The sequence below is a fragment of the Echinops telfairi genome, unplaced genomic scaffold, assembly GCF_000313985.2.
Source record: "Echinops telfairi isolate 266 unplaced genomic scaffold, ASM31398v2 ScPeMD7_31;HRSCAF=116, whole genome shotgun sequence".
Classification (NCBI taxonomy): Eukaryota; Metazoa; Chordata; class Mammalia; order Afrosoricida; family Tenrecidae; genus Echinops; species Echinops telfairi.
The window spans coordinates 31,311,599-31,322,939 of record NW_022103928.1 but is presented as its reverse complement, the minus strand read 5'-3'; the positions used below and the strand labels follow the sequence as shown (position 1 = coordinate 31,322,939).

Below are 11,341 nucleotides of genomic sequence, written 5' to 3'. Positions count from 1 at the left end.
GTGAGGGACTGGAGAAGCTGTATGCTTGGCGGAGCGGAGGGGCAGTGAGAAAGAGGAAGGCCCTGGATGGGAGGACGGACGCGGTGGGTGCAGCGGTGGTGAAGAACTGTAAAGATGGCACAGGACTAGCCGTGTCTCCTTCCATCGTACACAGGATCACTGAGTCAGAACTGACCCCGGGGCACCTGACAACTAACAATAACTCTGTGTGGCTCACACCCATCACCCTTTTCTGAAGGTTCTTCCTATAATCATACTTTAACTAAAAGAACATTTTATTGGGGGCTCTTACAACTCATAATAATCCACACATCAATTGTATCAAGCATATTTGTACCTATGTTGCTATCATTCTTTTCTAGGCATTTACTTTCAGTTGAGCCCTTGGTATCAGCTCCTCTTTTTTCCCTCCCCCATCCCAATCATACATTTTTATAAATTAAGGGAGTGAGCTGGAATGGCTTTGTTTACTTTATTCATTCGTTTTATGATAAAACCCCTAAAATACTATTTTAGTAAAATAATGAATAAAATACAGGTAAGTCAGAGCTGTCTTTTATTTTTAAGCTTTCAAAATATATTCTAATGTTAATATGGTAAAATAAGCATTTATATGTCATTAGAAACTTTTAAATTTTTATTCTGTGCATCTTTGGCACCTAAACCATGATCATTTCAATTATATCACTGTTTCCTGTTCACAGTATTTTTCCTCCTTTAAACGAAAGACTTTTAGTCTGATTTTCCAGTCAAGATGTTTGGCAAAGTCTTAAGATCATATGTGATAAGATTTTTCCCAAACCCAATGACACTCTGGACCTTCAGTTTAAAGGTTGGAATTAAATCTAGCTCACAGGTTTGGTTATCTTACTATCCATGATGGGTCCTTAGCAATTTTTACATTCTCTGGTCCAAGTAAAGCCAACCCATGTGTGCACTTCCCAATGCCAAGGTACCTGGAAAGAAGTAACAGATGAGCAGTCAGTACTATTTCTAACATTAATAAGAGTTTTTGTTTCTAATTAATATTAAGCCACACCATGCATACTCACTTATGGCTCACATCGATAAGTTTGTCGTGACTGACGGCAAAGAGCTGTTCCCGATGTGCCTGCTTTACCTCGTCAGCCAGTCCATACAAGAAATGGTCCATACCTGAAAGTTAAATTATGGTGCAAATGGAGTAGTTGGCTAGAGTGGCTAGACTCTTGGTTGGGATTCTGACATTGTTACATGGGCAAATTTATGTGCATATTCAAAAAGGGAAATATTTACATGCTCTGGGTATTCAAATTACGCTTAACTTTCTCTCATTTCATCTTGACTCATCTCAGAACCTCGCTGACTGCTCACTTTTGAACGTAGGAAAAAGAAAGAGTAAAAGTCACATAAGGTTGATATAAGCAAAAATGACCACAGTAATGTGGTTATTCATGTGTTGTGTCAAAACATTCTCCTTCAGCCCCAGCTCTACAATGGTCAGACTCGATTCTTTCCCAATGGCAAATACCCACATGTCCATGTCTGGGTGAATAAATGAAAATGACGTCAAGGTGTCTGTTTTTAAGGGCAATGTTTAGGTTGTCAGATGTAAAAACTCATATATAAAGAAAAAGGGCAGGGAGATGGGATGGGGGACACACAAGTGGTTTTTCTGAAATGCTATGCGCTGCCGCTCTTGCTCTTGCAGAGGAAAGCAGCTCTTTCTTTGCTTGGGAAGAAGACTTAGTTGCGTGGAATTCTGTCAGGCACAATAGTACATCAAGTTTATGATATGCTCAAAATACCTTTGTCTGAAGGCGCCACAGGAGCATCCACACCCGAGAACACGGAAAGCTTTGCTTCATCGATGTCCTGCTGTGTGAATTTTCCAGACTTAGCCCAGTCAACAGCTTTTCCAAAGGCCTGCAGAGTTTCTATTGAGTTTGGATCCCTGGAAATGTCACGAAGTTAAACACTTAACCACTGTACCACTGGGAAAATCATTCAGTCACATACTGGCTCACAGCCCCTCATCACTTCCTGCTCATTAGGGCTCTATTTCCATGCTTCAGAGTCCAAAGGCCCACAGGTACAAATCAAGTCCCACCAATAAAAATTTAAATCTGACCACTTCATAAACCATTCAACATATTATCCCTCTAACTACAGAAATACACCCACCTACCTATCTAAATATACCTCTCTGTTTTCTTAGGATGTTAACAGGACCAAGGAATGAAGGAAAGCCTGGATTCCAATAAAATTAAGAAAAGGCTCATGTGGTTCTGAGTCAGAACTGACTCACGGGCACAGGACATGTGGAAAAGCTAAAAGGTTACATTACATCCAAGTTTTCACTCACATAAGACATACCCAGAATAATTTACAAGTTATGTATAGTTGAACCAGTAGATACTTTGTCTAAAAGGAAAGAAAGCCTCCATGGCCCCTTATTTATATAAGCATAGTAATAAACCTGTCTTACTGTAGAGATGCCAAGAGTCACTCCCTATCTAAAAGAGATGGTTCTGGCACAGACAGACTGACCAAGTATTAGTGGTCAAGAGCAAAGGGATAAGTGGATTGGAGTGCAAAAACTTAAGCCTAACCTTAGCGTCTAAAAAATATACTTTCCAGGAAACAGGAGAGAAAATTAATAATTACTTTAAACAAAAGGGCAATAGTCTTGTAGCTATGGAAATTTAAAGAGGTCAGTACCCACCATGGCTATGTAGCGATAGAAATTTAAAGAGGTCAGTACCCACAAAGGCTAAGTAGCGATAGAAATTTAAAGAGGACAGTACCCACCATGACCATGTAGCGATAGAAATTTAAAGAGGACAGATCCCACAAAGGTCCCGATGATTAAAAGTAGCCTAGAAAGCTCTCAGAATGTCTTCTACATACACATGCTAAGGATACAAATTCTATAAAATACAGAATTTACATAAAGTAAAATGGTTTCTATTATATGTCACTGTCCATAAAACCTGACAACAGAAAGGATACTGTTAACCATGATTATATGTTTTAAGATCTGGGGGATAGATGAGTGGAAACAATTATTCTTTTGCTAAATCCACTCCAATGCATAAAAACACTGATTCTGAAAAGAATAAATGTCAAGAACTGAAATTGTGTATGTATGTACAGAAAAACTTACCTATAAGAGTAAAGAGTGAATATTCCATTACGGCCAAGTTTAGCACCTCCACCATAAGCACCACCTTTTTCCCGAATTTCTGTATGTAAGAATTTAGTAGTCATCAAGCGTGCAAGGATCTTAAGACTGAAATTAAAATTAAAAATGCAAGTTAAGCATATTACTGATATGGATAAAAATATTACTGATAGATTATACAAAGAAAAATAGAGACATGACATCAAATTAGAGAAAGTCAAGTTGTACAGTACTGCATACCAATGGTCCCATTGCTCTAATTCAACAATAAAAACAAAACTAGGAGAAAAATGAAAATAATAATAATTTTCAAATTGTTTCCTTGAAGTCCGGGAACTGGGAAGTAGAGTTAAGAATCAGAGGAAGAGAAGTGGAGAGGGGATATAAGCATTTTCCTCAAACATTTTTAATCTGTGTATTTAGCTTAACTTGTGAGGTCATCTGTTCAAACCACCAGCTACTGCGAGGGAGAAAAGAGGTACCATCTCAGAAACCAGCAGGGTCACTTCTACTCTGACCTGTTGGGTCACCATGAGGCAGAATTGACTCCTGGCAGGGAATTTTTTGTTTGTTTATATGAATTTTTAAAATTGGATCAAGTAAAATACAAGAGATTTTTTATTGCTAAGGCAGAAACATCTAATTATATGTCCTATAGCATAAAATGTTGAGGGGGAGATAGAAACTAATATAAATCTCTTGGACTGATTTTTACAGGTATCTCTACCTATGTAACCTTCTATAAACAAAGCCTGTTTTCTGCTGACAATGGCAATAGTTGATGCTCTGGAAGAGAAGAAGGACTGCTCAAGAGCAGGGCCATGCTCTACTTGACCGGGCCAGCCAACCCTGCGACACCTGGCGGCGAAGCCTGGGCAATGTCTGACGAGAAGAAACAGGTGTGTCATGTCTATGTTAAGCACTCAGGTCCCAAATGACACTACCTGCAGAACTGACCTTATTCTAAAAAAGATGATGATGATACACTAGATGAAGAAGTAAATGCTCGGGTGAAATACAATGGGAATAAAACAGAGCAGCGGGGAGCAAAACAATGAAGTCTCTGAGGAATCCCAAAAACAAACTTCAGGGGCAGGGCATGGCACCTCATCTCAGACTTGATCGGAAAGAATTCATAAGGGCCAACAGACAGACCTGGAACTATTTATAGGCTTTTTTCTTTTTTTTTTTCATGTCTAGCTATTTAAGATAGGCAGGATAAAAAACCCCAAGGAAAAAACAACATGACTGACGGTCCTGGGAGGGGGGACAAGAAGAGGGGAAGGTGAGAGAATGGAAGGGGTGAGCCACAAACCCAGGGACAAGGGAATAACAAGTGATCTAAAATTGATGGCAAGGAGGGCGTAGAATGCCTAGTGGGGTTTGATCATGTGCAATGTAGCCGAGAGGAATTACTGAAAGCTGAATGAAGGTATAACATGATAGTGGGACAGGAGGAAAGTAAAAGGAAATAGAGGAAAGATGTAGGAGGCAAAAGACATTTATGGAGGTATAAATACAGCATATACATAGATATGTAAATATATTTATATATAACAATAGGGATATAGGTCTATGTACATATATTCATATGCTAAGTATTTTTTAATCATTTTATTGGGGCTCATACAATTCATCAAAATACATAGATCAATTGTGTAAAGCACACCTATACATTTGTTGCCCTCATCATTCCCAAAATTCGCTTTCCTCTTGGGTTCCCGGAATCAGCTCATTTTCCTTTTTTCCCCTCCCCCTCCCCTCCCCCCTCCCTCATGAACCCTTAATAATTTATAAAGTATTATTATATCTTATCTAATATGCTAAGTATTAAGGTAGCAGACCAACATTGGGCCTCTATTAAAGTACTCCTTCAACACAAGAACACTTTGTTCTAATAACCTAGCCTTCTGTGATGCTCACCTTCCCAACACTATCACTGATGATAAAATGGGTGCAAAGCAAATGTGGTAAAGAAAGCTGATGTTGCCCGGCTATCAAAAGATATAGCATCTGGAGTCTTAAAGGCTTGAGATAAACAAGCAGCCATCTAGCTGAGAAGCAACAAAGCCCACATGGAAGAAGCACACCAGCCTGTGTGACCACAAATTGTCAACAAAACTTTCAAAAGACCCAAAACAAACAATCCTATCAATGCAAACAAGGAAGGCCGGAGTGGAAACCGAAAGCCCATCTGTAAACAACTGGACATCCCCTCACAGAAGGGTAACAAGGAAGGGACGAGACAGCCAGCTGCAGTACAGCACCAACAAAACATACAACATCCCTTTAGTTCAATACTTCCTCCCTCCAACTATCATGACCCTAGTTCTAGCTTACAAATCCGGCTAGACCAGAGCATGGACACTAGTACAGATAAGAGCTCTCAACACACGGAAACCCAGGACAGATAAATCCCTCAGAAACAATAATGGGGAATAGCAGTACCAGAGGGCAGGGGGAAGGTGGGGGCAGAAAGGAGAAACCAACCTCAGAGATCGACATATAACCTCTCCTCCCCCAAGGTGATGAACACAGAAACCTGGGCAAAGTGAGACAGCGGATAGTGTAAGATATGAAAATAATGTTATAAATTATCAAGGGTTCATGAGGGTAGAAGAGTGGGGTAGGGAGAGGAAAAAAGAGAAGCTGATAGCAAGTGCTTAAGAAGAAAGAAAATGTTGAAAAAGACATGAAAAAGATAATAATTTATAAATCATCAAGGGTTCATGAGGGAGGGACAGAGAGGGAGGGGAAAAAATGAGCTGATACCAAGGGCTCAAGAAGAAAGAAAATGCTTTGAAAACGATGATGGCAACATATGTACAAATGTGCTTGAGACAATGGGTGTGTATCTAGATTGTGATAAGAGTTGTACGAGCCCCAATAAAATGATTTTTTTTTTTAAATTGAAAAAGATGATGGCAACATATGTACAAATGTGCCTGATAACAATGGCTGTATGGATTGATATTAAGTGCTGTAAGAGCCCCAAATACAATAATTTATTAAAATAAAATTTCAAAAGACAAATTAAATGAGCAAATGATTAGCAGCATGTTCATAAAGATCATGATGGGGAAACAGGCCGCCACCCTCTTCTCCTCTGAGTCAGTGGAAACATGAAGGGCCAAGACCACATTGCGATTTCATTAATAGTTTCCACGGAAGTATTAATCTGTTGGAAATTAAAAGAAAGTAAAAATGCCAACACTTTGAGGTGAAATGCCTATGAAGAACAGTGTTTCTAGACTTGCCATGAGACTAATTTTATCTATTTAAAGATTGAGAAATGACTAGTATGGGTTATAAGGAGCCGGGCGTGGCATAGGCAGGTAAGGGTTGAGCTGCTCACTGTGAGGTTAGCAGTTTGAACCCACAAGCCTTTCAGGTGAACCACGTAAGGGCTGACTGTGGTGGCAAGCGCACCAATGGTGATTCTATGGTCCTTAGCCATGTTTCTGTGAGCCTTCTCTCTCTTGCCTTCTCTTTGAGGTCTTTACAATCTTCCTGAAAATGCTTGATTTGTCTGAAAACTATTGTTTTATGTAGCAGAGCAATCTAGTAAACTTGCTGAAAAGCTTCCATGATTTGAGAAGGTGTTCACTTAAACTTTGTTTGAAATTTGATCGATTGTTTTTCCACACCACAAAAAGTATCCTTTTTATTTTAAGGCCCCCTAAAGGAGACAAAAAGGAGCTTTGATGGTGCTGTGGGCCAGGCGATGGGTTGCTAACCCAGATGGTTGAGAATGAGGAGGGTCGGAGCGGAGCCCCAAAACCCATCTGTAGACAATGGGACATCCCCCCCAGAAGGGTCACAAGGAAGGGGTGAGTCAATCAGGGTGCAGTATAGCACTAATGACACACAATATTCCTCTGGTTCTTTGAGGCTTCCTCACCCCCCACCTTCATGACCCCAGTCCTGCCTTTCAGTTCTGGCTAGACCGGAGCGTGTACACTGGTACAGATAAGAGCTCACGACACATGGAATCCAGGTCAGAGAAACCCCTCAGGAACAGAAATGGGAGTAGCGATACCAGGAGGGTCGGGGAAGGTGAGTAGAGGAGGGGAGGAAGGGGGAACCAATTGCAATGATCGTCACAACAGAAATGTAGGTGAAGGGAGACAGTGGATGGTGTAAGATATGAAAATAATAATTTATAATTTATCAAGGGGTCATGGGGGTGGGGAGCTGATGCCAAGGGCTCAAACAGAAAAGATTTAGAAAACAATGATGGCAACCTAGGTATAAATATGCTTGATACAACTGAGGTATGTGATAAGAGCTGTAGGAGGCTCCAATAAAATTATTTTTTTAAAGGAGCTTGTAAGAGCCCCCCAAATAAGATGATTTTTTAAAATAATAAAATCAAAATACCTAAAAAAAATTAAAGGCAAAAACTTTTTTTAATTGTTTGGAAATATGTTAGGCAGCTTGTCCATGAAAACTTAATTTTTGAAGAATATTTAGGACCTGTATTTCTACCTATATATGCACTCTTATCTATTAGGTTCATGTACATTCTAGGACTCTAGACTCTGTAATATCACAATGGCCCAGGAGTTCAAAATTTACAGTAAATTAAAAACAAAAAACTTGCTAAGTAAACCATGCCTTATTATGTTCTAACGTGTCAGAGAAGCTTTGCAGATTGCAAACGCAGCACCATCTGGGGACCTGAGGACGGTCCTGTTTGCCTTTCCGGTTCGTACCTGGCATGGTCTGGATGTGTGTAAGGCGCAGTTCTAACACATTCCCCAACAAAGTTCACTGGGAAAGGAAGCAGAAAATGGGTCTTCATCTGGCAGGGCTTGAAAGTAGGGTCCTGAGGAATAAAGAGGTCTCAATCAGATCAGGCTGCTTCGGCACAAGATAGTTCACAGCTACTAAAAATTCTAGAAAATACCTTATTTTCCTAATGATCATGATGTCATTCTATAGAATGTTGCATTTTTTAAGTAGCACGCAATATACTAACACTAACGGTGCTTTACAATATACAATCTAATTCTCAGTGTTAGGATTATTTCATGACGCCGGTCATTAGATCTCACCTGTGTTTTCCCTCATGAATATGGTACACTGCTATGTTATCACTATGCTGTATGACTCACCAAACCAAATGGTAGCATTAGTGTGGTAGTTGCATAATCTGGTGTCGATTTGAGAGGATTACGAGTGAAGGGGTGGAGTCTGGCCTGTCAATCAAGATATAACCAATGAAGCCTCTGTGTGGGCATGGCCTTCTGCTGAGAATTCTGGAAACTCCTGTATGTCCTCCTGGGAGGCAGGCAGCACTTCTCTCTCTCTGCTCACTTGCTGCGAGATCTTCCTGAGGAGAAGTCACATGGACCTACCCTGATGCAGCTCTGGGAACTGGAGCAACCACATTGGGACCCCGGCCAGCACTGAGAAGCTCTACTGCCACTGACTTTGCACCCACTGGCCTTGATCTTCCTGCATTCAGCGTCATGCATGTGTTTCGTGAGTACGAAGAGGACTTCATAGATTGGTATCGGACATATGGGCTAGTAACAGACTTATGGACTTGATCTGAGATGGTTTCTCAATATTCAACTGCTCCTGTATATAAACCTCTTTATTATACACGTGAGTCTCCCTGGATTTGTTTCTCTAGTCCACCCTGAGTAACACAGTTAGCAGTGCTGAAGAAGGAAGAAGAGGTGGCACTGCTGAAGTGATGGAGAATTAGCACTGACTCAGCGTGGGAAGTTATACCAAAGCAAAGGCAAACTGCGCACTGAAGAGAGCACGTGGAGTCGCCAGTGTCTTCACGGACACTGGAAGAGCTCATCCCTGAGGGCATCCACTCTGCCTGGTTCTAAGGCACAAAGGGCTCCGGGTGGCAGTAATGAGAAGCTATAATGAGCTAGCAATTCCAAGGGCATGGTCCAACCAACTTAAGAGAAAAAACTATCACACTCACAAAGCCTTTAGCTACAAGCTGGGTTTATTCTGAAGTTCTGCTAGTTGTATTAACTTACTGTGATTAGCTTCCTAATGATTTGGGAACCATTAACATGTGGACTTCCACTAGATCCATTAGGTGCGGGTTTCTGAAAACAAAAGATGTCCAAGTATAAATGCGAAAAGTCAAACATTCACTTGAAGTAACTAAGAAGGTAGCGTTTAAACAATTCACAGCATTGGTAACAGTGTTTGAGCAGATTTGTTTGAGTCTTTGTACCACAAAGGCAAATATTTTAAGTTGTTTCCCCCACCTACCCACTGATATTCTAGTTTTCTAGTAATAAAATTGCCTCCAGATATGTTAAATTATTGGGCTATAGTCAGAGATGGCACAAAAACAGCCCCTTTTTATACTCTATTTTTTCTTTTTTTTTTTTAATTTTTAAAAAATTCTTTAATTTAAAAATCTTTTGGTCACTGTATTTTAGGTACATTTTTTAGTGTATTTTTTAAATCAGCATATAATCCACATATCATACAATAGTTCAAATACTCTATTTTTAAAATTAGTTAGTCAGCGTGGAAAGGCAAGTAAGTACACAGCACACCACCATAAATGGAATAGGGATGAAGAAATATAAGATAAAAGCTAAAAAAATAAAATAAAATAAAATAAAAATTAAAAAAAAATTTTAAAAATTTAAAAAAAAAAATAATAAATAAATAAATAAAAAAAGATAAAAGCTATTAGAAATAACTCCTCTGAAAAAAACTCCAGAGACCATCAAGCTATATAGGGGAAGAATCCAGTAATCCAGCAAGTGTGCAGTAATCTACTTTGCAAATTAATCAAATGAATGAGGCTTCCACTCAGTACAATTATTCTTGTAGAAAGTCTGACACATGAGTCATGCTGAGACTGCCTTTAGGAAAGCCTTACAGACAGCCGTGAGGCAGACTTCACCAGCCCCTGCAACTGTATTCCAACCAAAGTCTGTTTTCCCTCTTAAGGAACAGGCTACACCACGGGAGCAATAAGCCGGGAACACAGGCCAACCACAGTGTTTGAATTCATTGCTTCAGGCGAGCACCGGATCCTCCTACACGTGTCTCTTTACCTGTACTGAGGGGATACTGGTACTTATGCACAGAATAAACGGTTTTATGTAAAACTTTACACTGAGATTTGGCACATGCAAAGTACCCTGTTACGACTGACTGTATTTATCATCACCTCAATCACATGTGGACGGACTGGTTTTCGTTCTTTCTTACTTCGACCAAGGTTTGTAATGAAGCTCTCTACAACTTTCGCCGTGTGAGACATCTGCTGAGGAGTTGCATTCACCGAACACCTGTTTAAAAATGTGTATGTCCCTTACTATTAAAAATACTAGCTTACCAATTACATTTTTCAACCATTAGCACAAAAATAAATGTATCATTTTTCTATCAAACAATACTCAAAAGTGACACAAAGGAACGGGAGCCGAGTTCAGAAAGAACGCCATCCTCCCTCCTCCTTCTCTGGAGTGCTTGCCGGCTGCTGTCAAACCCGCTCGCTCACTCCAGAGCATGGGAGCTACAGAAGGAGCAGTTTAGACACAGACAGATTTCTGGAATCAAACGTTTGTGTTCTTCTGGAAAGGTAGAGAGACTACAGATATCCAGATCTGTCAGTAATGACTCCACAGGTGTCTTATCAGAACATCACAAACCTAAGACAAGTATATTGTCAGAACACTATAAACTTAAAGGAACCGTTTGAAATATAAAAACTGGCTATTAAAACAGCAAAGTACCATATATACTCGTGTATATGCCAAGTTTTTCAGCACATTTTTAATGCTGTTTTTGTGGTAAAACTAGGTGTCTCGGCTTATAGCTGGTTCGGCTTATACTCGAGTATATATGGTATATTCTATGTAGTAAAAAATCTACCAGGCTTTCCAAAATATCATCTTATAACCCTTTAAAATTATATAGGGACACAAATACCATCAACTACAAGTTCTATAAAATATACAAAACACTGATGATGTATAATTTTTTTCCCTTCTGTCCTAGATCCTAAATTTACTTTGGATAAATGAACAGCTCCGTATCATTAAAGTAATGCTAGCTATAAAGTCAAAGTACTATACTCAGATTATTTCTCTTAATCCTTACAAAGACTTGAAAAGTGGGGCTTCTTGGCAAAGAAAGCTAAATATCCAAATGGTCAAGGGCCCCACCCTAGCCCCT

At 39.7% G+C, this 11,341-nt stretch overlaps 1 protein-coding gene across 1 annotated transcript in view; it reads right to left on the bottom strand.

Annotated features, from left to right (window-relative positions):
• Positions 1 to 539: 539 nt before the first annotated feature.
• Positions 540 to 11,341, bottom strand: part of PITRM1 (pitrilysin metallopeptidase 1) — a 41,009-nt gene continuing 30,207 nt past the window's right edge. The window contains exons 20-26 of the mRNA XM_030885600.2: positions 10,332 to 10,452; positions 9,172 to 9,243; positions 7,879 to 7,991; positions 3,146 to 3,271; positions 1,788 to 1,933; positions 1,053 to 1,155; positions 540 to 956 (exon numbers count right to left, since the gene is read on the bottom strand). Coding sequence (XP_030741460.1) covers positions 863 to 956; positions 1,053 to 1,155; positions 1,788 to 1,933; positions 3,146 to 3,271; positions 7,879 to 7,991; positions 9,172 to 9,243; positions 10,332 to 10,452 — 775 coding nt within the window. The 3' untranslated portion in view covers positions 540 to 862. The remainder of the gene's footprint in view (positions 957 to 1,052; positions 1,156 to 1,787; positions 1,934 to 3,145; positions 3,272 to 7,878; positions 7,992 to 9,171; positions 9,244 to 10,331; positions 10,453 to 11,341) is intronic.